Source organism: Hyaena hyaena, unplaced genomic scaffold, assembly GCF_003009895.1.
Source record: "Hyaena hyaena isolate Hyena2069 unplaced genomic scaffold, ASM300989v1 scaffold_531, whole genome shotgun sequence".
NCBI lineage: Eukaryota > Metazoa > Chordata > Mammalia > Carnivora > Hyaenidae > Hyaena > Hyaena hyaena.
In genome coordinates, this window is record NW_024081164.1 from 708,199 (window position 1) to 734,700 (window position 26,502).

The following is a 26,502-nucleotide window of genomic DNA, read 5'->3' on the forward strand; positions in this document are numbered from 1 at the left end:
CTCTCAATCACTGGAGGGTTGTCATTCACATCCAGTACGGTCACCTGCAGGATGTGGTCCTTCTTCTGTGGAGGGGTGCCACGGTCGGATGCTACAACCTGGGGGAGGGAGGTGACTGGATTCAGGGCTAAAGGTAGGGGAAGGGTCAGGATTATGGAGTCCGGATGGGCAGTCTGCCTGGTGGGGAGGACCAGGAGGGCAGAGGGACTCACTGGTCCATCCCTGTCCCTGTGTGGCCTGCCAGCTCTGGGCTCTCCCCAGTAATTTGCTTTCTGCCCCCTGCTGCAAACAATCCTTGCCTAATTATCGTCTGGCTTGGGACCATCATTTGGAATCTGGTCCTGATGTGCCTAGGCTTTCCCTCCTGATCCTGCCTCTGACTTTATTCTGGGCTGTGCCAGAATGCCCCTGACCATGACCCGGGCTTGTGACCCAAGGATCCCGCCTTTAGCTTCGAATACCTCTGTTCTATGCACTCATGTGTGAGCTCTGGCAAATAGAGAGCCTCCTGTAATCTTTTCAGCAATGAGCTGGCGTTCTCCCCATAGCCCGAGCCTGCCTCCGGGAGCCTAGATGCTTCCTGGATGCCTTCAGGGTAGCAGAAAGTGCTCTCCGGGCTCAGACTCCTGCAGAAATACATCCCTGGGGTCCCCAGAGTCCTCAGGAAACATGCCAGCCACAACAATTCAGCAATAATGGTGGCCCTTGTGTCTCCCCACACCTGTATTTTTTCTCACCTGAGCAGAGACAGACCAGGGAGGTTTTTTCCCGCCCATCGCACAAGAGGGGAAACCAAGGCACAGAAAGAGTAAGCAACTTGCCCAAAGTCCTATTGTTTGTGGAAGAGTCAGGACTCTGAACTCTGCCGGGCTTTTTCTCCTGGTCCTTATGGTAGGGACGGACACCTCTGTGGCTTCCTGCCCTGGGTCCGCTGGGGACTAGTGACACAGGGGAGCTGACTGCCAGGGTGTGCCCACCTCTCTTCTGGATGGTTAACAGAGATGCCGGGGAGGTGGGCGGTCCCCACCTTGAGGATGTAGTGGTCTAGCTCCTCTCTGTCCAGGGGCCTGGCCACAAACACTTCGCCAATTGAGTCATTGGTGGTGACGATGTCAAAGGCCCCAGCGATGTTGCCAGAGGCCAGGGAGAAGACCACCTGTCAGGGAGGAGGGAGGGTGAGGGTGAGAAGAGGCCACTAGATCAGGCCAAGGACCCCTCCCCTGCCCCTGCTCAGTAGAGGCATTTGAAAAGAACTTTTCATGCAGATGTGGTTATGCCCTTCAAAATGTGTGTGGCAGGCCCACCGAGGCAGCATGAGGCCTGTGGCAGGTCCTAGGGGGGGGCGGAGATGTCAGCATACTGGCCTAGGGACCAGAAGGGGGGTGTGAGTCCCACTGCACAGATGTCTCCCAGGACAGGGGTGGGGAAGCACTGACACTTCTGGAGACTCGGCCAGAAGCAGGCATGAGCCTGCTTCTGATGAGGTCCGTGTGGCCCTCGCAGCAACGGTCAGAGGGAGATGCTCTCTTCAGTTGCAGACAGGAGGCTCAGACACATGAAACGATGGGCCAAGATCACACAGTTTGCAAATGTCCATGAGAATGAAGATTCGAACGCCTGTGCTTCTGAGCCCAAAGCCGGCCCCCCAGAGGTGTGATGCTGGAAAGCTCCCCAAACACGCCACCCAATTCACAGGACAGAGTAAATAAAGCAGTGGAAAGATTGCTATGCTCTACCGCCCCTCCTCCTGTCCCCTGGGGTGTCCAAACCTAGAGTGCGTGTGGAGGGAGCACTGCCTGCTGTAGGACAGAACCCCACGCCCTACTCTGCCAAAGCAGGAGGGAGGAGGGGCGTGTCCTCTCTGACACCCAGGGCCACACTGGGAGGGCTGGACTGGAGCCCGGCACATGGGGCCGAGATGCTGACTGCGGTGGATGCGGTGATGAAGGAGTCACTGGGAAAGAAACCGTCTGTGCTTTCAGCCTACTGTGGAGGGCTGAGCTATGGCCGGCCTTTGGGTTCTGTGTTCACTTGAGCCGGGCAGGGCCAACAACCTGCACAGCTCTGCCTCCTTTCCTTGACTGTGGACTAGGGTGAGGTCAGGGCCGCACTGCCTGGGGCCTGACTGACTCTCCTCGAGCTGAGAGGCTATAGAAGCCTCCTACTGGCAGGGAAGATCCAGATATGTCTCTTGGCACCCACCTGCCCGTTGCTGCCGGCATCGGGGTCCCGGGCCTTGACGGTGGCCACATGCTGGCCCATGGGGCAGTCCTCGGGCAGGCTGACTGCTGAGTCGGAGGTGAAGTCAAACTGCGGACTATTGTCATTCTCATCCAGCACCGTGATGTAGACCTGCAATGAAGGAAGCCAGAGACCTAACAACCTCCGTCCCCTTCCTGGCCCCAAACACCAGGCTCCCACTGTGGGTTCAGTGGGCACCAGACCTCTGATAATTCTGGAATGTCAGGTAGCATTCAGAGCCTGCCTGGACCAATCCGGACTTCACACAGAGATCCTGAGCACATTTTTCCCAGCAGTCTGTTGGGAGACGGCGGTACACACCCTGTTGCTGGGGCCAGGACAGCAAAGGCAGCTCTGGGGACTCAGAGGTGGTGGGGCCGAGGGCTGGAAGGCGTGGGCCTTGGCTAAAGGGGACAGAGGCTACTCAGCAAAAAAAAAATCCACAAGGAATCCCAGCTTGGCCTTGGCAGAGCTTCCTGTTTTTCAAGAGGAACCAGGAATCGAGATTTTTATGAGGAATTAGGTGGTGATTAATGAAAATTAAAGGAAAAACTTATGTGCAGGCTGGCCAAAACCCATCTGGCAGCCAGATATTGCCTGAAGGCCTCATCACTCGTGCATCTGGGTTAGAGGGAAGGAATTAGGGCTTAAGAACAGGATGGGGCTATAGGGTAGCTTGGTGGTCCCAGGGAAGAGAGAATTTCCAACTATCAGATAAAAACTGGGAACGTGCAAATTATACGTGAAGAGCATGTTGTGTTAGGTCTGCAGCTTCTAGCTCATGGATGGATGGCCACAAGTGCCCCTTAGGGTCACTGATGAGAGTGAGAGGTAGGGTGGGAGGAGGCTCAGGTTTTAGGGCTCCCAGGCCAGGCCTTCTCCCATGGCGAGCCTGTGGAACCTCGCTGCCCCAGAGGAGGTCCACTTCATCCTCCCTGCCCATCAGGTCTTCCTTCTTCTCCATCCTGGCCACGCCTTCATATTTTTAAGGCAGTAGTGACAGCACCAACTCTGCCACTTACTGGCTGTATGACTTTGGATAAAATTATTCAACCTTTCTGATCTTCCATTTCCTCAACTGAGAATAGGAACAAAAACATACGGCACCAGGATGCTTTGGGGAATGAAGGCGCAAACAAAGAGTTGAGGGGCGGGACAAGGCAGTCCCCGTCCTGCGCCCTGCCTGGCAGACTCGCATGATCTCACTCGCCAAGGCTTTGTGCATCCGTCATGATTTTGGTCAGGGAGTTCTGTGAAGTCCCAGAGCCCCAGTCTGCTCACCTGTGAAGTGGGTGCAATGATGCCTGCCATGCTGTCAGGGCAGAACCAAACAAGGCCCCTGTGCTCTGATTCATCCCAAACTGTCTGGCTGGGGTCAAGGCCTTGTTTAGGCTACGTGTGCTCCCTTCCACCATAGGGCCTTTGCACATGCCTAGACTCTTTCCTGTAGCATATGTTTATTGGTGTGATTATTTACTTATAAATGTTTATTTTTGAGAGAGGGAGGGAGGGAGAGAGGGTGGGAAGAGGGAGGAAGGGGCAGATAGAGAGAAGGGACAGGATCCAAATCAGGCTCCAGGCTGACAGCAGACAGCCCAACACAGGGCTCAAACTCGAGAACCACAAGATCATGACATGAGCCAAAGTCAGATGCTCTACTGACCGAGCCACCCAGGCGCCCGACTGGTGTGATAACTTAATAAACAGTTCCCCGCCCTGCCCCCCCTCCCCCCACTATATCTTATGTTTGTGAAGACAGAGGCTGTGTCTGATTTTGGTTTCCTGTTGTACCGTAAGCCCAGCCCAGAGCCTGGCACACAGTAGGTGCTTCCTCTAGGATTAGTGCTATGATGTCGTTTGTGAGAGGATCCCCGCAGTGGGGAGTCAGCCTCAGTGGCTGAGAATGGAGGGCAGGGGCCGAGGGCTATGGAATTAGCTCTGGGTCTGTGCTCCTACCTGGGGCCTCATGGTCCACACCTGCTGTCCTGGCCCTGAAGGCCCGATGGCGTTACTCAAGGGCCTGCCCCAGTCTGCCCCTTCCTGCTGCCTCTCCATCCCTCCCAGCACCCACGGGGGCTGCCGGGGTCAGGAAGGAGTCAGGTGTAGGTGAGCTGTGGTTTGGGGGTTCCGGCCTTGCAGAGGAAATGGTGCCACCTTTAAAAGGCCCCTCTGCCTGCCTCCACCCACAGCACATCCAGCAGAGCTTGGGGCCGACAGGGCAGGTGTACCTAGGGCAGCGGCCCCTGGAGCCCAAGAGGAAGCCAGGCCAGAAGGGAAAGGTCCTGGTTCCTAGAAGAGGGTGACGTGACCAGAAGTGCAGGGGTCTGCACAGAGGCGTGTGTTCTGAAATGCCCTTGGTGGCCCATGCGGGGGAGAAAGGAGTCCGGAAGCTGTGGTGGGGAGCATCCTGACCGCCCTGTTGCGTATCAGACTCCACCTGGCCTCCGCTCCCAGATGCCTCTGAACACCGATGGGGGAGCTGCATGCAGCTGGGCCCAAGCTACAGATGAGGCTGCCGGTGACAGGGCCCCATCTAACCAGAGCCGCAGCTCCTCTGGCTGGGGTGCCCAGGAGCCTGTCTTGTGTCCACCCTGAGGGCTCTGCTCAGGGGCTGCTCTCTCAGACCCCTAGTGGGCCAAGGGTTGCTCACGGCTGCTCGTTGCCTCACTACCCCGAGGTGGGCCCCATGGATGGAGGGGGCTTCGGGGTACCCTCAAGCGCCAGCCAGGGCCACCGGAACCGAGTACCTGCAGGGAACAGCAGGGCAGAAAACCCCAAGCAGCTGCATTTGGCTCTCAGCCTGGACAACAGGTTGATTTCTATCCCTCTAGGCCAATGTGACAGGGACTGGGCGGGGGGGAAGGGGAGTGAAAACGGGTCTGTAACCAAGACTGCTGAGGTGCTGGACGCCCCATAGGATCTACAGATGGCCTGACCGGACTGGCAGGGACCCACGCCGAGTCAATTGTTAATGTTCTCATCATCGCTGTGGGATGCCACCCTGGGGCCCACCCCCGTGTCAGCCCCCAGCCTCCCAGCCCGAATCCCCTGCCTGCCTCTCCCATCCTCCTAGGAACCTTGCCTGACACCTCTGACCTCAGCGGTCACGCTCCCCAAAATGCTCTGAGCACATGGTCTCCCTGTGGGCAGTGATGCCCGCTGCCCGCGGCTGCCCTTGCCCAGCACCCTGCAGGCCCCGGCACCGTGTGCCCACCGCATGTGTACAGTGATAACATATGCTCCTTCCCCAACCCCCACGAGAGGGCGAGGTTCCTCTTTACAGAAGCCACTCCCACCCTATGCTGCCTGGGTCTGGGGTCTGGTTTACAAAGGGCTTCTGATCTGTCACCAGCGTCAGGGCTGCCGGCACGATCCTCATTGTAGACCCAAGGACGAGAAGCACAGAGAAGTTGAGCAACTTGCCCGTGTCACCCAGCCAGTGCAGAGCAGAGCTGGGGCGAAGTCTCAGTGTTCCTTCTGTCGTGTGTTCCACCTACTGCGTGCTAGTGACCCCGCCCTGGACGCTGTGGGCTGACAGGAAGGGCAGAGCTGGACATGGGGAATGTGTCTGAGAGGGGCTGGGCTGCAGTGCCCGTCAGGGGTCTGGGCGGCAGCCTGGCATAGGCCTGCCCACATGCTGTCTCCAGTGGCGGCAGGAAGGTGCAGGGCCACGGCCAGCATACAGTGGGGAGCCCCCGGCCACAGGCTACTCACCTTCTGTAGGCAGAGCCGGCAGGAGGCCACGGGAGACAAAAGGCAAGGGTGCAAATGGTTAACAGTCTGCCACACTCCCAGGACCCGCCAATGCCACCACCCCACCCCCTGCCCACGGTCTCCTCCCCACCCCGGCTGTCCAGGATGGTGTGGTGTGACCAGCCATGGCGGTTGAAACCCTCACCCATTTGGTGCCTGGCCCGTGTGTGGGGTGGCTGATGAAGTTGTGGCTTTGGGGTGCCCTGGGATAGTGACGGGCTGTACCTGTGGGGCTCTCACCCGGGGGCCCACTCACCACGGTGGAGTCCACCTTGGGGCCGCCGTCATCGGCCACCACTGTCAAGGTGTAGAAGTCGCCTTTTTCCCGGTCCACCAGGCCCTTGACTGTGATCACACCCTGTGGGGAGGGGGCCAGACCAGTGAGTGACAACGTCACACCCACCATGCAGAGGCCACCCTGCCCCCAAGCAGTCCCACACTCCAAGTCAAACCGGACTCCTCACTAATCCGCTAATCCCAAACATTCTGCCAACTCCCTCGCTTCCTTGTGGCTGCCTCTGCCCCGCAGAACCTCGCCGCCGTGAAGCTCTGTCGGCCCAAATCCCCCTTCTTCCCCAAACTGCACTCAGATGCTGCCTCTTCCAGGTAGAGTGCCGGCTTCCCCAGCCAGGTAAGATCCCTCTTGCTCGGGCCTCCGTCATGCCTGTGTTGTAGTTCTTTTTACACCTTCCCTTGTGGGGCTCTGATGTGCATCCTTGATTACTCCCTCTTCTCCTCCCAGTCTAAGAACTCTCTGGAGGCCAGGAACTCTGGTTCATCTTTGTGAACCAATATTCCCTAGGACAAGGCCCGAACCCTACACAACCTGCCTATTTTCAAAGAAAGGAGGCTGATGAAAGACACACTAAAGCGAAGATGGAAGAGTAAGATCCAGATTGTAGATAAGAGACTAGCTGCTACCTAGCTAGGACTAGCTATTGTGATGAAGCACTTTATATCTGAGCTTCCTAACAGCCAAGGTAAAAAGAGAAATGTGATGAGTTGCCTGGCTGTCATCGTCTACTTACAAGAAGGTTACCAGGTTGCCTAGGTATAGGTCGTCCTGAACACGGAGAGGAATGTATTCTAGGGATATTTAGCTCAAAGACACTTTATGACAAAGAGGAGAGTGCCATGCATATAGAAGGAGCTCAATAAATGTTGGTTGGCTGTGAAAGGACTGAGCTTCCTGCCCCTTAGAACCCTTGCTGTGCCTCCTCCCAGTCTCCCTCACCGTGATGGAGTCTATCTTGAAGAGGGCTTTGGCCTGGGCACTGGTATAGGCGTCGAAGCAGTAGGTGATCTGATTGAGGTTGTCGATGGAGTAGGCCTGGACGCGCACGATCTCGGTGCCCAGGGCCAGGTTCTCTAAGATGGCAGCCTCATAGGAGGCATTGGAGAACTGCACGGCCTCGTCCAGCTCGTTGAGCAGAGTGACGTAGACGCTGCAGAAGCCCTGGTGGAAGGGCGGTGCCTGGTCAGTGGCAGACACGTTCATCAGGTAGCTGGTTTTGGTCTCATAGTCCAGGTAATCCACGGTGATGATAAGCCCCGTGCCCTCGTCAATCTCAAACTTCCCCTCCGCGCCGGACAGAATGCGATAATTCACCAGGCCGCCATCCCCTGCGGGAGGACACAGGGGTTGTGTGGTCTCAGACTGGTGCAGGGCTGCCCTGTGGCTTCCCCAGCACACCTGCTGCTGACCTTGAGGGTCAGTGGGAGGGACCTTGGCTGGCCTGCCCAGTGTGCACTGCTCCCCCCGCTGTGGGGCCGGGTGGCAGAGGATGGGATCAAGGTCTATGTGGACATCAAGGCCCAGCACATACAACCTCTCTGGGGCTTGGCTTTGGCATGAGAAATATACTGGCAGGATTTGGTTCTGCTTCTGGAGCCTCCAAATTCAAGTTCAAGTACCTCCCTTGGGTATTTGGATAAGCAGTGGTAAGGATATCAGGGGTCTCTTGTAGGGGGAACTTTCATCTAGAGAGTGTCAGACAGAGGCAGCATTCTCAGAAGTAGCCAAGACTCCATGTGGCCCCTCCAGCCAAGGGGTCCTAGCACCAGGGACACCTTCCCCCTCCTCCTCACTCCTCCAGCTCAAATCCCTTGGCCTCAGCGGGCTCTTCAACAGGAGTTCGAGTTGGGATTCCTTAGCTGAAGTCCACAGACATCGAGGGGAATGGCCAGCCCAGAGGGGCTGCCATGAGGTGGTGCTAGGCGGCTGGGAAGCTAGGAACAGCTCAGGGACCCACTCCGGAGGGGGGGGGGCAGTGGCCCCCCCAGGAAAGAGCTCCTCTCTGGCTGCATCCCTGGCTGGGGGCAGGGCCCAAACAGCAGAGCCACGTTCTCCTCTGCTGTGCACTGCCACCTGTGGCCATCTCTGGGGCTCTGGGTCCTTGGTGAGGTCCGGACTGCCTTCAGAGCATTGCAGAACCCTGGCCCTTGTGAAGGCCTTGTGTCAGGCCCTGAGCCAGGCCTGTAGGACATGGAATTGCTTCTGGCTGGAGGAGCAGGCCTCAGTCTGCTATGTGACAAGTTCTTTACCTCTACCTCCCCCAGCACTGCCACACGCCTGGCCAAAAGTTAGCCAGGAGCTGATGGGTTCCCCCAATGAGAAACCTAGACTTTCCAAGGTTGGGGCCTACCCTGTCTCCATCCAGAGACTGGGGCAACTCCCTGACTTCAGTCCTTCTAGGCTTGGGCATCCGGTGGGGATACTGTTAGGACTGTACCGGTAGTCCCTCCCCAGCCTGGGAGCTGCTGGGAGGGGCAGCCTGAGCCACCCCAAGGATGAGGGGCTCCACAGGGGCATGAGGGATGAGCTGCAGAGGGCCAATCCCAGGAGCCGGACTCCCTTGATCCCCCAGCTGGCCTCACCAGTGTCTCGATCTGTGGCTCGGACGACAATGACCGACGTGCCGATGCCTGCAGTCTCTCGAAGCCCCAGGCGGCTGTACTGCTGCTGTGTGAACATGGGGGCCTCGTCATTGACATCCTCCACGTACACTATCACCTGCAGGAGCCAGACCAGAGGTGGAAGGTCAAGGTTGGGTGGCAACCTGAGAAGTCCAGGGCAGGGCCCGCCTAGGCCTGCATGTGGGGGTCACTGCTCTCCTGGGCCAGCGGTGAGCTCTCTGGAGCTCTCTGGCTGGTCACCGTGTCCCCTGAGCTTGTACAGTGCCGGGCATGGGGCAGGTGCTCCCACATCATTTTATCGTACTCTCGGCATTGCTACTAACCCTGTGGGAACCCGTGACTCTTTCCGGCCATCGAGTTCAGCTATGAAACAGATCAGCGTCATAATTCACACTGTGCCATTTCTAGGGTTGTGATGAAGACAAAACCAGCCAGGCCTTGCAAAAGTACTTAAAAAGTTTAAAGTGACCCCATTTGAACATCAAAATATATCTGGGAGAATAGACCTCCTAGCGTTACTTATGATGGCAGCGAGGACGCTGGTGTTCAGACCCCTTTAGGCACCTTCTCTGAATCTGTTGCTGTCTGGGGCCAGGAACAGTGGTTCAGGGTGGGGGAGGGGACTAACCCCAGCCCACCCAGGCTACTGAACACACACACACACACAGAGAGGCAGAAGTGCCTGGGAATTCTGTCCCCTGGGGCGGTCCTTAGCCACTGGCTGATGGGTGTGGAGGAGAAATCCCCTGGCTTCCTCAGCCCTGACTGGGTAGTTGGACTGATTCTCTCCAGAGCTCCCTGTGGGACTGAGCCCAAGTCCCTAGGGCGGCCTTTCCTTCCTGGTCCCATGCCCCTTCTGGCAGATTCTCCTGGGAACACTTTCTCCTTATCACCTTCATATCAATTCTTGTCTCCGGATTTGCTTCTGAGAACCCTGGCCAAGAAAGTGGCTAATCTGAATCATAGAATCATGCATAATTTTTTGTCACTGCTTATGTGTACTTTCTAATTGTTCTTTAAAGAACATGTGTCTGCAGAAGGGAAGGAAACAGTTTAAGAGCTGTTTATGGAGAGAGAGAGTTTATGGCTAGGGATCAGGGCCATGGCTCTCGTTTTTTGCCACACCACCTGCCCGGGCCCCTCACATACACGCAGGAGCGTAGGGAGGGTCTGGCCCAGGGATGCGCAGGACCAGGTCTGTGTCCAGCAGGAGCAGTGTGGTAGGGGAGGGGAGTGCGTCACAGAGCACTGGTGCTTAAGGAGCCCCAGGGGGCCCCAGATGCGGGGACCAAGGCTCAGGGAGTGGGAGAGACTCACCCAAGGCGTCATGGTAACTGAGAGGGCAGGCAAGAGAGTGGGGTCCTTCTGATTCCCAGTCTACCAACCCCTCCTCCTCTTTGCTCTATGTTGGGGATGTGCTGGCCTCAGAAGAGGAAATGACTTCCTTCCAGCCTGAGAGAACCAGGCTCAGCAGGGGCTCGCCGGCAGGGTAGAGGAAGAGCCAATGGGGCCTGGGCACTGGTGTGCAACACAGGTTTCGCAGGTGCTCACCAGCACTCACGGCAGGACCGTGGCACAGGGAGTCTGAGGGCACTCACACGGGGTTTCTGATTTGTCACTGCCTTGGGGACCAGTCCTGGCTTCTTTAATTATTATCATTATATTTATTTTGAGAGAGAGAGCGAGTGAGCATGAGAGAACAGGAGCATGGGAGAGGGAGAGACAGAGAATCCCAAACAGGCTGTACACTGTCAGTGCAGAGCCCAGCGCGGGGCTTGATCCCACGAACCGTGAGATCATGACTTGAGCCTAAGTCAAGAGCTGGATGCTTTACTGACTGAGCCAGCCTGGCACCCCTACCCTGCCTTCTCTTCTGGGCTTAGCTGGGAAGATGCTGAAGAAGTGAAGGGGCTTCTGTTAGCACAAGCAGGAATGGCAGCCTGATTGGAGAATTTTGTGGTGGCTGGTAGCAGAGGTAGGGGGCGGACAGATCTATGCGGGTAAAGGTTTCTCTACTTCCCTGCTCTCGAGGTCCCTGAGCCCTGCCGTGTCATTGCATTTTCATGTCCAGACACCCAGAACCCACTATGCAAACTACAGTGCCCATCCCGGAGTGCAGCTGCTTACAAGCCGGAACCTTCTCAGTTTGGCTGCACCAAGAACTTGGCTGGGAAGATCCTGGGTGGGGTGGGTGTGGGGGGAATTTGCATGGACGAATTTTGGGAACTCTCTTTCTGTAAACAGAAACCAACCATCCATCTTTAAAAAACTGTGAGCCTTCCCCTTCTTGAGTCTGCTTGTCCAAATGGCCTTTCCTCCAAGGGTTGTGGGGACAAAGCCAGGGCCAGTCAGCCAGTACGATACAGAGGACAGAGGTGGCACGGAGCCTGGGTGTAGCCCGTTCTCTGTGGGGCTGGCTCTGTGCCTCTAGCCTCTTGCTGGTTTCAGCCTTGTTTTTAGCAGCAGAGACAGGAGGCAAAATGGTGTGTGGTTTACAAACCTGAGAGACACAGATGTACAGGAAACGCACGGGTCTGGTGAGTTCTTGCTCACAGGAGGGCTCAGCTACCGAGCTGCCAGGCTCCCTGGAGAACCAGCCCCACTGTCCAGCAAAGCTGGAGCCCCACACTGTCTTCAGGGAAGCCCCCAGGTTTCTTGGAGCTCAGAGGTGTGGGGGCTGTGTCTCACAAGGGCTCTCAAGACCCCGCCCTGGATGCCAGTTCCTAAATTCCCACCTTAAAGTGACTCGGGGTTTTGGGCAGCAGTCTCTGTGCTCCGAAGGGCCTGGATGGAGGGCAGCACAGTGTAGTGACTGACAGCACAGATGCCCCTGGACTGTGAGGTGTGAAGCCCAGCTCTACCCTTATTGCTGTGGGACTCTAAACGTGCTGGCCAATCCCTCTTTGCCTCAGTCTCCTCCTCAGCCTCCCTCGTAGGGCTGTTATGAGCGTTAAAAGAGTTTAAGGACAGGGGCACCTGGATGGCTCAGTCCATTAAACGTCCTACTCTTGATTTCAGCTCAGGTTCATGATCTCATGTTTGTGAGATCAAGTCCTACGTCGAGCTCTGCTGACAGTGCAGAGCCTGCTTGGGATTCTAACTCTCTCTGCCCCTCCCTCTCCCCCTTAGAAGAAATAAAAGATATTTAAAAAAAAAAAGAGGAAAGAGTTCAAGGACAGAAAGCACTTAGAAAGTGCCTGGCACAGAGTTAGTGTCACGTGAGGTTTTGCTCTTCCTCAGGGCCCACGGGGAGAGGACGGAAAGGAGTGTGGCCAAGCAGGTGTGCCTCTCGGTGTCCCATCCCTGCACTGACCGTCACAGCCTGGCTTCGATCTATGTACCCTGGGGCACGGCACACTACTCTGTTTTAAAAGGTCTGTGGCTAAAAACGGTTTGTGGAGTCACAATGCCTAGGCTGACAGGTGCAGGCCCCGGAGACAGGTGCTCACCTGCTTCCGGGAGGGTGGGGAGTGAGGGGCCACAGGAGGGCTGTGATCAGGAAGCTGAAAGTGTAGGGAGCCAACCCAAGCTACACTGACCCAGTCACTCTGCGGCCTGAAGCAGACTCCACAAACAGCAAGCTGTGCTGTGGGTACTAATCAGGATGCGAGTAACCAATTCACAGGCGTGCAGGGAGTGCGGCTGCCAGGGAGTGCCCCGTGCACGCAGGGTGACCCGCAGTCACTGGGGCCCCGGTGTCATTCCGAGCCCAAAGGATAAAAGCCCAAGGGATGTGACTCCCTGAGCCATCTGCACCTGGGCAGATCTCACTCAGAGGGGCAGCTGTAAGGACCCAGGTTTGTCTTTCCATCTCTTCCTGGGGCAAAGCTGCCGGGGGGCACCAGCAGCTGGGCCAAGGCTGAGTCAGCGACTCTGCAGCACCTCCCGCCTGATGCCTGACGGTGACCCAGGCCTCTGTTCATTGTTTCCAGCCCGGGGAAACAGTGGGGTGGAGATGGGGCTGATAAGAAGCTCATACTCCGTCCTGGGTAAAAGCCCCAGCCTGCTCCCCACCCAGGCTTTTCCCATCTTCCTCCTACTCTTTCACGTTTGGGGTCTGACTCACTTTCCACCTGGTTCTGGGGACGGAGCTGTGAGCTCCTGAGAGTGCAGTGGGGGTGGGGTGGCCTTGAGAGGTCATGCCATTTACCTCAGCCATCCCTCTGCCACGGGGCAGAATAGTGCATAAACCGGCCCAGCCACTAGGAGCACATGTGTATCTGTGTTTGACCGTTCCAGAAGATTAAGGTCAATCTGATTTCAGCTGTACAGGGCAGCGGCTCGAGGCAAGTGAGGGTGGGCGGAAAAGGATACATTTGTTGGGGCATCTGGGAGTGGTAACTGGACTATGTTGGGGGACACTGTCAGTGGCAACTGCACGAAGCCTGGGTTCAGAAGTCCTGGCTCGAGTCCTGGCCTAGCACTGGCGATTTCTCTGTGCCTCAGTTCCCTCACGTGCAAACTAAAGTTGGTAACGTCTTTACCTCCAAGACCATAATTGTGAGATTTTCTTGGCTCATCCTGGTGAGCTTGTGGATGTGGGGCTTAGCAGGATAAGGACACCTCTTCCATCCCTCTGGATGGACATCAGTATTGCTGACCCCTTCCCCATCTGGAGAAACTGAGGCTCAGAACAAAAGGACATTTCCGAGATCCCAGGCTGGGCTTTGGCACCCCCTGTCCACACACCTAGCCCCAGGTAATCCAGCAACTAAGCCAGTGGTGGGCTGCTGAGTGGTGGTCCACGTGTGGCCATCTCTGGTCCACCAGAGCTGTGGTCTTGGCCTCACTCTGAGGCGACTGCTGAAGAGATGCAGGGCTTCACAACCTGTGGAGCGGTCACATGCAAGCCCCACTCCCACCCTCTTACCCTGACGGAGCTCCGCATGGGGCCCAGGTCATGGTTGTAAGCTTCCACTATCAGCACGTGGGATGAGTTCCGCTCTCGGTCCAGGGGCCGGGGCCCTCGCATCAGGAGCCCGTTGCTGACGTGGATCCGGAAGTTGTTGCCATGGTTACCTGTGTTGGGACAGAGGAGATGCATGGGCTCTGGCGTGGAGCAGGACACAGGTGCTCATAGCATAGTGGTGGGGGAAATGCGGGGCCCAGAACCCCAGAATGCTGACCCTGCACAGAGCTCTTGGGAGCCTGGACGAAGCCCACAGTGGCAAGAAGGCCCCAGCCTCCTGCTGCCCTGGTCTGGCAGGACTTGAGGGAGAGGGCAGGAACCTATCTTGTACCTTCCTTATGGGAAGTTTGGGGGACCCTGAGGCCCCCATAAGATGCGTCAGGGGATTCGAATGCTCAGAAGGATCTGGAACCATACAAAAAGAGACACCAAAACCAAATTCTCTGTGGGTCATTGAAGTGAGGATTTTGTGTGTATCTTTGGGCTCATCAGGTACCCATTCCCCCATCCTAGGGTAAGAGCACCCCAGTTCTCCTCTGGGGACCCACCCTCCTCCACTATCAGTCCACGAGCTTTGCGTAGGGGCGATTTTACCCCCGATTCCAAGAGCGGGCAGATCACCACATCTCTGGCCAATCGTGACTGGGTCAGGGATGGTCACATGATTCTAGCTGGGCCAACGAGACTCCTGGCCAGCTTGCTGAGGGCACCGTCCCAGTGTCTAAGGCCACAGGTGCAGGGATGGGTGCGTGACAGATGTTGGGTCAATGACAATGTCTGAGGGGCTCACTGCTGGGGGCCGCCCTACCCCAAGGTCCCCTCTGTCAGGGTGATAGCCCACAGGAGGCACTTCAGGAGCAGAACAATCAAACGCAGCGCACTCACTTAAAAGACACCCAACTTGGTGCGAGTGATCCGAGAATGTCCGTTTCCCCCCTCTGCCCGCCCCCATGTATGGCCATTAGGGCTTCTTTGGTCTCACTTCCCAGACTCCTGGCAGCCTAGGAAAGCTTTGCCCTCCTAAAGGAGGGAGGGCAACACACTCACCATGAAGGATGCGGTACCACACGCGCCCAAACTCGCCCTCATCTGCATCTGTGGCTTTGAGCTGAAGGAGAATGAGACATGTGGTCATTTCCTGAGCCACCCCATGGGGAGGGAAGACATTTGCGAAACCCCTCTCCTGCCCTCCACACCACCCCCAGCCCACCCTGGACAGCCTGTGGCTTCCCACAGAAGCTGGGGGAATGTCTGAGAAGGACACATCTGTCTCTCCCCCCACGAGGATGAGCAGATGGCTCTCTGCTGCCCTGTCGTGGCAGAGGACCTGTTGGCTCTGCTCCTTGGTCCAACACCAGGGTTGGGGGCAAGTTGGGGAGAGGGTGGATGATGGCACAGTAGCTCTCTGGGCCCAGGCTTGCCTAGGATGGCCCCCAGGTGCCGGCTCTCCGCCTTCCGCCTTGAGATCCCAGGAGCCTCATTGAGGTGGGGGGGCAGGTGCTGGATGTACGGCTGCGTCTCACCCACATCTTTCCTGGTTGGAAGCCATTCTGGCCACTGTGCACTGTAACAGCCACTTTGTGGAAACCCAGAAATGCGACCTCCCTCCAGGTGACTTTGTACTCAATCACCCGTGCGTTTGCTCCGGTCTGAGGCTCATGCACAGTCTCCGGTGGGACCTGGGGCGTGCTGCTCTCACTCAGAGACCCCACCCAGTGTCTGTCCATTTTCACAGAGAATCCGGCCTCGAGGCTGTTGGCAGAGTCACCGCCAGCCCCAAGGCAAGTCCTGTTGGACCAAAACCTGAACCCCTACTCTACCTGCTATACCTCTGAAGCAAGTAGAGAGACTGCTCCCCTGCAAGGTGACCCAGGAAGAGGCCCGATGGCATGGCCGGGAAGACTCGGGCCTTGGGATGTTGTCTTGAGCTTGCTCTGTGGTGCCCGGGACCTCTCACTTCTGGATCTGCCCTCTTCTCCCCACCTCTCACCGCAGCCCTGAGGCTGCCATGCCCTTACTGACCATGGCCGATGGTGACTGGTCTGTGAGGGGGCACCTCATCAAAACTGGGTTAGTCTCATCCTTCACTGAGATTTGGGACCTTGGGCCCAAAGAAGGAGCAAGTCCATCTTCCTACTGGTGAGAAGTGGGAGTGTCTGAGCTCATTTTCCACTTACTCCCTCCTCACCGCTCTGCCCCAGCCACACTGATCTCCTTGCTAGTCCTTGAATGCCAAGTGCATGCTGTTTCCTCCACAGGCCACTCTCCCTCCAGATTTTTGTTATGCTCGTGCTCTCACCTCTTCCAGGTCTCTGCTCAAATGTCATCTGCTCAGCCAGCTTTCCCTGACCGCTGTAGGTGGAACTGCAGCCCCCTGCTCTAACACCCAGGCTGTCCCCACCCCCATCAGCTTCTGATAGACTATGTCCTTGCTTATTGTCTCTAGTCCCCCAGAGAGAGGGAGCTTTGTCCACTGCTGTATCCTCAGTCTCTAGAACAACGGCCCTGGGAGCCTGGGGGGGTCCTTGATGGGGAAGCTGCTCAAGACTTAGGTTCCTTCACAGGCAGCTGGCTGCTGGGAGGTTCTGGCTTCCCGGAAGAAAGAAGGCTGGGGAAGGGCGTGTGTGTGTGTGTGTGCGCGCGTGTGTGTGTGTGCGCGCGCGTGTATGTGTGTGGTGTGTGTTGTGTGGGTGGTGCGGGAGAGCTAGAGAGCCACCGCCTGCAGCATCTCCAAGAGCCCACTCAAACTGTAAGGAACATAGCCATGGCTGGCCCTTGATTCTGTGCTTTCTGCCCTAAGATCTCTTTGACCTTTGAAACCATCTCTCACCGCCCCCTCCCGATTGCGGCCAGACACCTTCAAAGGGCAGGTGCTCTTTCTGGGAAGCTGAGTGGTAAGCCTGGGAGGTGAGGGGTGCAGGGGCACAGGAGGGGAGGAGGGGCCAGGAGCTGCCAGGGCCTATCACCCCGCCCGCAGCCCCTCTCCCCTCTCCCGGGTAACCTGGAGGCTGGCAGGCACTGAATAGCAACCCCGCTGGCTGCCGACCATACCATTCGAACACCCGATGGGGGAAGGTGAGAGTCTCTGCGGAGGCAGGGAAACCCTGCCCGCGTCTCCCCCAGGCCTCCGCCCTGCCCGCTAAGAGGGCTCCAAGGAGACAGGCTGGTGTGAGGCCCCGGGAGGGCTTGGGGAGCAACTGGGCTCCTCTGCATGGCTCCCCTCTCCCACTGCCCAGCCCAGTTGCCATCCCTACCCTCTTGGCTGTCCCCTCCCCCAAGGCAGGACCCAAACTCTTCCAGACAAAGCCAGGGCTAGCTGGAGAGTGAGTGAAGACAGCCCGCTCTGCCCAGCCTGGCTGACTGAGGGGCACAGGGCACGGCAGAGTCCAGGGGAGGCTGGTGGTCACGGGTGGCACCTGGTGCTCCTTGGGCATCCCTTGGACAGCTGAGAACACCTTTCTACCCAGCTTGGGACGACTGAGCGCTGGCTCTGAGGTCAGTGTTGGGGGAGTGGGGGGGAAGGTGCAGGAGAAGGTGTGGTGAGGAAAGAGGGGCCAGACCCTCGCTGGGGACTCTGGGGGAGGGTGTGAGGGTATGCACAGACCTGGGGCGTCCTTCTGCTTTCTGCAGAGTGGAAACAATGCCCAGTGAAGGACAGTGACTGGCCCAAGGCCACACAGCAAGACATAGTCTGCGGTTAGTTTCTCTGCTCCAGCAGGTGCTGCTCTATGGACCTCCAAGGGACAAAAAGGTGGCTCTAGATTGAGCTTGCGATCTGTCTAAAGCAGGGGGCTGCCAGAGTGTGTTGGGCTTGCGGGTAGGAAGAAGCTTCAACTGCTCTTGAGATTATGCCTAGCCTGGGTCTGCTGGAGGCCTCTTTTCCCTGCAAGCAGCTGACCCTCGGGGGATTGGAGGGGCTGTGAAAGGATCTGGGAGCTGTATGTTCCAGGGATGGTGGCTGGATGCTTTCAAGCACTTTAGAGTCTCTTGCTTCCCAGAAAACTACTAAGATGCTTATTGCAGCCTCACTTGCCTTTTTATTAAAGTGTTTCCCCCAAGGACTGAAGCCTGGGCCAGCTTTGCTGGCCTCATAGAGTCTCCAGATTCATGTGACAGTCTTGAAATACTATGAGGACCAGCAGGATTGAGATTTCTCTCACTTCAGACTGCCCTGGGTAGGACAGGGGGCCAGTTTTCTCAGTTTTGTCCCTGTGGGAGATGGTGGTGGGAACACCCCATCCCTTTTCCATGCTCATATTCAAGGAAGGATCAACCACATGCGGCTGCCCAGCCCGAGTGCTTTCTAGGCCCAATGCCTGAAAGGCAGAGGCCCTGGGCAGCTAGACGGGCATCAAAGTTTCCAGCTGAGAGCTGGGAGGGGTCGTGTTCTGTCTGGAAATGTGGGAAGGAGTGGTAGCAGGGAATGGGTGGGAGCTGGGGTGTGCTGGATGCCCTCAGTCGGCTAGGCGCAGGGTGAGGCTGCGAGCAGGAAGGAGGCTGGGCGCTGGGAGCCAGGAGTTAGGTCCTGCCACTGTTGGTGAGTGTCCCGGGTAGGGATGGGGGCTCCGGAGGGTGGGGGCGGGGGGGGTCCTCTCCACTCCCCACCGCCTGCTGACACAGATTCTCGGCAGCCCACATACAGAGCCTTGGCACCAGCCTGCGGAGCGTCATGCTAGAAACTCAACCGTAAGTTTGTGCTAAGCTGCGAGCTGGGAGAAGGGGGCAAACCTGCTATCCGCATCGCACGAAAGTCTCCAAGGTCAAAGAGAAATAAATGATCACCTTTTATCAGGCCTTCTTTTGGACTTCCTGTCCTGCGTTCATAGAAATCAAAGATCATCAATACTGGCCTGCGAGCGGGCGGTGGCCTGCTTGCATGTTTGGTTTGGCCTGTTATAATGTTTTAAATATTTGAAAATTCATTGCACATTTTTTTTGGAGTCAAGTTTGTTTAGCTTTTGCAGCATATCCCCCCGCCCTCCCGCCCCTCTCCTGATTTAACTAAATTTGAATTAGTTGCCAACATTTAAACGTCAGGAACGTTTGCCTGAAAAATCCAGATTTCTGACTTCTCTTGGGAAACTGGGAAGAGCCGGCCACACGGGGCCTGCATTCCATCAGCCTGGCCGAGGCACCCCCGCCTGCTTGAGGGCCTCTCCACCAGGCCTCTGGGGTCACGTGTTCCCTACTGGCCATGAGCTCTAAGTATTTTTATTTGCAACCCCAGACATATTCAACTAGAAGCTCCGACTGTTCTTCCGTCTACAAAGATTATTTGCTGCGGTCTCGTTAGCAGGGTGGCCATGAGGGATAACGGGTACCTGGGGTCTGGGAGGCGTTTTTGAGCCCCACCCCTTGTCAACTGTGTAGCTTTTTGTAGGTTGCTTCTCATCTGTTCTCAGAGCTGCTCAGTGATCTCAGAGGACTGGGAGCCTCAGGACCAGGAGTCAGGGAACCTAGTTCTGGCCTTTGCTTGGCCACTGGCTCAAAGTATGGCCTTGGGCTGGCCTTCCCTTGGTGGGGCCTCAGTTCCTTTCTTGTCATGGGAGCAGGTTGGGTCACATTGGGAAGCACCAACAGGAATGCCCATGGGGTGAGGCAGGTGGGATAAGGTGTGTAGTGGGCCTGTGGGGGAGTGTAGGCACCTGGGGGCCAAGACCTCTAAGGGAGGACAAAGGCTTCTCGGCCTCAGCTACTGAGTGCCAGGCAGTAACTGGTTGCCAGGGTTGCCAGTGTTGAAATTCTGGAATTTCAAGAGGAGCCAGATATTCAGATGCCCATGTGAAATCCCTTTGTTTTTGGTTTGTGACTTTAAAAATATTCGTAATTAATTGACACTTACAAAAACACTATAGGGACCCAATGAAACATGCCTGTGGGCCCCAACATTCCATCAGCCTGGCCGAGGCACCCCTGCCTGCTTGAGGGCCTCTCCACCAGGCCTCTGGGGTCACATGCTCCCTACTGGCCATGAGCTCTAAGTATTTTTATTTGCTCTCCGTGTGGCTGCAGCCCCAACATTAGATAATTGCTAGGGCCCTTGCTAGCAATTGATGACTTGTTCCTGGGCACAGAGCAAGCACTTGAAGGAGTGGTTCTTACATCCAGATTTTCAGGGGTAAGACTACTGTAATTCACGAGAGTTGGTTTTAAAATGCCAGAAGGCATCACCCTGTTGTCTCCTCTGTAGGAGGTGGGCAGGGGATAGAGCAGAAAGGGAGCCTGAGTTCAGGCCCCGCTCTATCATTTTCTGCTGTGTGACCTGAGACTCTCTGATCCTCACTGTTCTAACCTGTGACATGGCTATGATGCTGTCTGCAGCTAGTTTAGCAGCCCCCAGCCCCCATCAATGTTCCCCTTCCTATTGCAGGAGCCATGAGCACACGGGGTCCCAGCCCCCTGGCCTTCCTCACAGCCCCCGTCACTCCTGGCAGCACCACCGAGGCAGCTGACCCCCTCCCTGTGCTCGTCGCCCTGGCCTGCATCTTCCTCCTGCTGGCCAGCTGTCTGCTGTTCATGACCCTCTGCAAACCGGCCGCGCTGGACCCGAGCCGCCGGCGGGCTCAGGAGTGCATGCCCCACCACCCTGGGAGCCCCAGCGAGCCCCAGCTCAGGCTCTGGAAGCGCCTGGGCTCTCTGCGCCGCTCCCTACACAGTTTCCGTCGAGGCAGGCCTGCTCCCAGACGCCCCCTGCCGGGCTGCGATGACAACCTCGACTGTGACTGCACGGAATCTACCAAAATGTGATGGATGGGCTGTTCCCGCTTCCCAGGACCCACCCAAGGATCCTCCCGCCGGTGACACAGCCTGGAACCCGGGACTGCAGAAGGACCTGGGCCACACGCTCAGCCCCCGTGGTCCCAGGCCTGTGGCCTTTCCCAGAGACAGACCCTGGAGGAATGTATTCCTCTCTGCAGACCCTCCAGGTGCTGCCTGCTAAAAGACTGCTGGGCCAATGCGCGGCCCTAACACTTGGCCCCAGGCTTCAGAGGGCACAACCTGGGACCCCCCCCCCCCCAACTCTTCTCTGGCAACCAGGCACCAACGACCTCCAGGGAGCAGTGACCCTGCTTCCCAACAGAAGTCTTGCCCACCCTTCAGGTGCCACAGCCCAGCATGGATTCCAGTCTGAGTTGCTCAATGGCCAAAGGTTCCCTCCAGCCAAGTGAAATACTCGGCCCACACGTAGGGCAAGGAACTATCTTGCCCTCTGTGCCAACCCAGTGCCAGAGGCAGGAGGAAAGCAAGGGGCTTCTCTCCTTGAAATCGTGGGACCTAGCAGCATTTACCTAATAATCCCTGGGAGCAGCCGGCACCCTTGTGGGTCAGATGCCCGCGTGCCTGCTGGGAGGAGGGCAAGCAGGAGGTTCTCGACACTGCCTAGCCAGTCACCATCCTGGCAGCCATCTTGGTGGCTCCCCTTCAAGGCACCCATGTCACAATGAACCAGGAAAGGGGCCGAGAAAGGGTTAAGGAGCCCGTTGCGAGGCCAGAACCTGTGCTGTGTCAAAGTGGCGGGAAGCATTGCCAGAAGCTAGAGGTGATGCCACCTGGGCTCTGAGGACACATCATCGTGCTCCTGCCTCGCCCAGGGTGGGGGGCATCCTCCTATTCCGGTAGGAGAGTCCAGACCTCCCCAGGACAGCTGTGGGACCTCAGGTCTAGACCACACTAGGCATGCTACCTGAGTTCCTGGCAATTGTGTCATTGACTGGCTACCCATCAAAGCAATCCTACCCTAGAGTGGGCTTCTCAGAAGTCCAACCCCCCCAAAGTCTCCCCACAGGGCCGTGGCCATGCACTCTAGGTCCTAAATACGGAGTGTGGACAGAGGGGGTCTGAGCTGCCTAGTTCCTGCCACCTGTGGCCTGCTACAGGGCTGCCCCCGCCCACCTTGCTGACTCCCAGTGCAGCCAGCCAGGTCTTCTCAAAAAGTGAGCTCCAGTTTTGCCACTCCCCCGCTCCCAACCATCTCTGGTTCCCAAATGCTGGCTAGATAAAGCCAGGGCTTCTTCGTTGTCTGGGAGCTGGCTTCAAACTCTCTCTCTAGCCTCATCTCGACCCAAGACTCCAGACAAACTGAACCACCTGTCCCCAGGCTGTGGCTTACGCTTCCTAAGGCACCCCCTCCGGGAAGCCCTCTTGGCTCTCCAGCTGAAAGCCACCTCCTGCCTGGAGCCACTCCTGCTCTTTACATCTCTCAGAGAAAGGAGAGCGAGATCACATCCAACCCTGCACACTGCTTCACCGGCTCCTACAGAAGTAGGATGCCTCTGTCTCCTGAGTGAAGGATGGCCTCGTCTGGCTGTGTCCCCACCTCCCAAAGTTTAAGGAGTCCTGGTGGGGGTGGTGGGGGCACCATCCTCCTCTCTCACATGCCCTAAGACAGAAGCTTTCTGTCCAAGCATGTTGGTGAGGCCCACTGTACCTTCCCTCCAGGTCAATCTGACATCCAAGAATGAGGCCACCTTGGCCAGAAACTTCCAGGGCTTGGAGAAGTCACTAAGGCCCACATTTCTCTTTGAGAAATGGGGAGAATCAGGGCCGCCCTGTATGACTCACAGGCTCTAGGATTTCAGGCTGTGCGGGGTTGTGTAAATAGAAACCGATTCTTCAGGTTTAGAAAGTGGGGCAGGGCTCCTCCCACAGGGGCTTGTTCCCCCCTCCCTTCCAGCTTGCGAACCTCTTCCTGGCTCCCTTCCCAGGGCCTCCCTGAGACTTCTCAGCATGCACTCGGCCTACAGCCACAGGTGTCACCCCCAGGCCAGTGTCCTGCTTGGTCTTGGGTGTTCCCTTCCTGGAGACTAGGGGTGGGGGTGAGGCTGCCCTGAGGCCTGAGAAGGAATAGCTGGGGATGGAGAGGCAGGGGGGCCCTTCAAAGCTCTGGCCACACCTTCAGGCACGTCCCCAGTTTGGTCCTGGGAGACCATCAGTGAGTGGGGTGGCAGGTATGAGGCTAGAGGGAAGCTGAGGCCCAGAGGAGGAGAGCCTCCCCGTTCCTCCTTCTGGAACCACCCCCGGGCTCTTGCACATCCCTGGGGCTTCCTCGACTCTCCATTCCTCTAGGAGTCAGCCACCCAGCTCCCAGCCCATTTCCTGCCTTCCTCCCAGCCCCACAGACGCCATGCGGGAGGTGGGTACACTTCCAGCCCTTCCCGACCCTGGGAGTCTGCCCTGGCGGACAGGCCCAGATTTGCTGTGTTTGGCTCAGCCTCGCAGTTGGAACCCCCAACGCTGGCAAAGAGGGTAATTCATTCCCGGCCTCCCACCCCATCCAGCGACGGAGGCCTCCAGGGTGAGGTGGGGGAGGGTGCCCTGAACCTCATTTTTCAGGTCCTCTCCTTTCTCCCTCTGAACCTCAGAGCCATCCTGCTCCCCGGGCAAAGGAACTCTTTCTTCTTGTGCCTGTTCACTTCCCAAGAGGGGAGCTTTGGCCAAGGGCCCGTGAAAGCCGCTCTGTTCTGAGCCTCGCTGGGCCCTGGCTCTTTCCGCTCACCTCCTTTTTGGGGGAGGAAAATGTGACAACTCCAGCCACTTGAGGCTCTGAAAAGCCCTCTGGGTAGGGCGGGGGAGGCGGAGAGGGCTGTAGGGGAAGGGAGAGAGGCAAGGCCTTCCTTCTGTTCTGCGGGGAGCCAGGGTGCTATCTCAGGCCACAGGAACTAAAGGCCTACTATCCCCAGGAGGGAAGAGGGCGCCTGGGTCCCTCTTTCCCCACTGCCCACTGGCTACTTCCGGAGCAGTAGCAGGCCCCTCTCCTGTTTCTCTCCCTCCATGTGGCAGACATGCCTGCCCCCGGCCCCCCAACGGCTCCGAGGCACCACGGCCACCTGCCTGCACGATGCTGTGTCCCTCAGGGATGTCCTCTGGGACGCTGGCCTCGTAGCTGCTCTGCAGAAAGATGGGCCGGTTGTCATTCACGTCCAGGACGGTGACAAACACGGTGGCCGTCCCTGTGCGCCGCTTCCCTACGGGGCCGTTGTCTGTGGGAGTTGAAGGAAGACAGGCTGTGAGTAGCTGCCTGAGGCACACATTCCCTGGACACGCGTCCTGTTCATCCCACCCACGTTGGCCTTCGCCAGGGGTGGGTTTTTCTTCCTTTCTTAGATTAAGAATAACACTAACAATATCTAATGTGTCCCAGGCGCTATTCTAACTCATTCAGCCCTCAGGAGCAGCATGTGAAGTAGGTGCTATTATTATTATTATACCCATTTTACAGAGGAGGTGGAGGCGTGGAGTATTTCAGCGGTGGCCCTCGGAAGACCAACCCGTGTCAGATCCCTGGGAACTTGGGAATGTCAACTTATTAGGAAACAGTGTCTTTGAAGATATAATTAAGAATCTTGAGATGAGGTCCCCTGGACTGCGGGGTGGGCCACAGGTCCGATGACAAAGGTTCTCAAAAGAAAAAGGCAGAGAAAGGCTTGAAGCAGGGAGAAGGCCGGGTCAAGTCAGAGGCAGAGATGGGAGTTTTGCAGCCACAAACCAAGGAATATTTAGAGCCACCAGAAACTGCTAGAGTTAAAGGAGTCCCCTCTAGAGCCTTCGGAAGGGAATGCAGGCCTGCTGACACCTGAAGTTTGAACTTCTGGCCTCCAGCGACATGAGAAAATAAATCTCTACTCTTTTAAGCTACTTGGTTTGTCGTAATTTGTTACAGCAGCCCTCGGGGACAGACCCAGGGACTGAGCTCACGCGCCAGCTGCTGTCGGGGCCAGGTGGGCGAGAGCCACGGGCACACACGTGGGAGGGAGGACCCCGATGGGCAGCTCTTCTCCGTGCCGGTCCATAGGGGACAGGCAGAATGTGGGCCCGGTGACACAAGATCCTCTCCAGAGAAACGCAACATCTGAGCTTTTAAAGAAAATCTGATTTTTAAATGTTCACAACTAACCGTCATCCTGTGTGAAGCAAGAGATGGGTCATGCATGCCTACAGGATTTGGCCTCTGGACCCTCTGCATTCAGGGGTACAAGCCCTGCTCGATTTCTGAGCCTGAGGTATTCAGGGGCCCTGCCCGCTCAGTTCCCTGCAGGACCCTCCCAGGGCTGGGGAAGCAGCTTGGCCCACGGACAGCTGTCTTGTTGCTGTCCCCAGAGGAAGGAACTTGCGCCTCATGCTGTATGTTGAGGTAAGGGTAGTCGCTCTAGGGCGGGGTATAGGCAGCTGGAACTGGCTAAGGCCCAGGGGTGACTCAGTCCTTTTTCCCAAGGCCCACTGGCCACATGCCAGGGCACAACTGTCCAACCCAGGGTAGGTGGTCTTGCTCTTTGGAGTTCCTCTCCAGGCCCAGTCCCCCGCTGCCCTGGACGTGCTGATTACCTGGCCCAGCTGGACACAGTAAGAGCTTCCAGGCCCCATCAAAGGCCTGACCCTGAGCCCTCTCCTCCTGCCAGATGCAGGAGCATTGAGGGGTCTCCCAAGGGGGTAGGGAGAGCATGCCAGGGGGCAGACACATCTGGGCGTGGGTAGGCTGGGGAGGGGCACAGAATGCTCACCCTCTCTCACCCACAGCTTACTGCAGATTTGGACTGGATGCTCCTGGGAGGCTGCAGGGTACTTGGGTGGTGGGGGGAGGGGCAGGCACAGGCCTCATCACAGCCTTCTTCCCATCTAGAGCCTCATGAGCTCCCTACTACCTGGAGACCAAAGGTCAAATTTCTGGCCCAACGTTAAAGCCTCTATAAGCTGGCCCTATGTGACTGTAGCCTCCCTCTCCCCCGTGTACATCCCACCATAAGCCAGCTGCCACTACACACACACACACACACACACACACACAAACACACAGCTCTTTTCTACAACCAGGCCTCTGCCTGAGCCAGTTCCTCTGCCTCAAATGCCCTCCCTGCTTCTTGATTACTGAAACTCGACTTGGCCTTCAAGGTGATGATCACTCAGCCTTCACAGTGTCTGCCCAGCTGCACCAGGCTGCCCTCGCAGTCAAGTCTATATCTTAAGGGTCCCTCTGAAAACCCCACCTTCCTGACTGTGAGGCCTGCAGTTCTAGGCACCAGGGAGGGACACATGATTTAGGCCTAACGGGCACCTCTCTCCTCCCTTGGCCATGAGGGGTTCAGGGACAGGCACTGGGGCAGATGGGACTAACCAGGCTTCAGCTGGGGGAGGGGGAGACTAGGGAAGAGACGAGTGCTATCTCCCTGATGTAGCACTTGAACCCGAAAGGACTGAGGCCAGATTTGCGGCCACAGTTGCTCACCACACAAGCCAGACAACGCCCGGGAGGCAGAGTTAGCCGGTGCAGAGAGACTGAAGCCTGGTGGCATTGCCTGAGCCCCAAATCGTCACACTTGAAGCTCCATCATCCTAGGGGCTGGTTTTGTGAGCCCATACAACCAGTTAGTTTATTTTAAAACTTGCAGCCAAGACGTCAATCCAAAGATACTTCCTCTAAGAAGACATCCCTGATCACACCCTTCCCCACACATGCTTCTACCTCCCTTTGCGCCTGATACTCTTGGCTCCTCCCTTCCCCCTTCCAGCTTCCTCTGGCCTGGTTTTGCAGGGATTTGTCCACACAGTGGTCTCCCACTTGGCTCCCCTGTGGCTCCCATCCCACCAGCCAAGTGTCTTGCACTCAGCACCGTGAGCTAAGCTTCATGGCCGCCAGTGCTCAGTAACAGGCTGTCTGGCTGGCTGCCCTTTTCCCACCCGTGCCAAGA

General features: G+C 57.2%; 1 protein-coding gene across 4 annotated transcripts; it reads left to right on the forward strand.

Annotated features, from left to right (window-relative positions):
* The first annotated feature begins 16,504 nt into the window (after positions 1–16,504).
* CUNH10orf105 (chromosome unknown C10orf105 homolog) lies at positions 16,505–24,421 on the forward strand. 4 transcript variants are annotated; one of them, XM_039255562.1, is made up of 3 exons: positions 17,471–17,570; positions 18,451–18,505; positions 20,190–24,421. In XM_039255562.1, exon 3 carries the CDS (start codon positions 20,195–20,197, stop codon positions 20,564–20,566), a length of 372 nt encoding a protein of 123 aa, XP_039111493.1. In that variant the 5' UTR covers positions 17,471–17,570; positions 18,451–18,505; positions 20,190–20,194; the 3' UTR covers positions 20,567–24,421. The 4 variants fall into 4 exon arrangements, with proteins under 4 accessions (XP_039111495.1, XP_039111496.1, XP_039111493.1 ...); XM_039255564.1 differs by lacking the exons at positions 17,471–17,570; positions 18,451–18,505 and adding an exon at positions 16,505–16,713; XM_039255565.1 differs by lacking the exons at positions 17,471–17,570; positions 18,451–18,505 and adding an exon at positions 17,289–17,314.
* The last annotated feature ends 2,081 nt before the right edge of the window (positions 24,422–26,502 follow it).

Bases quoted from the DNA above. Each gene is read 5' to 3' on its own strand.
- CUNH10orf105 (XM_039255564.1), top strand. From the start codon at position 20,195: ATGAGCACACGGGGTCCCAGCCCCCTGGCCTTCCTCACAGCCCCCGTC.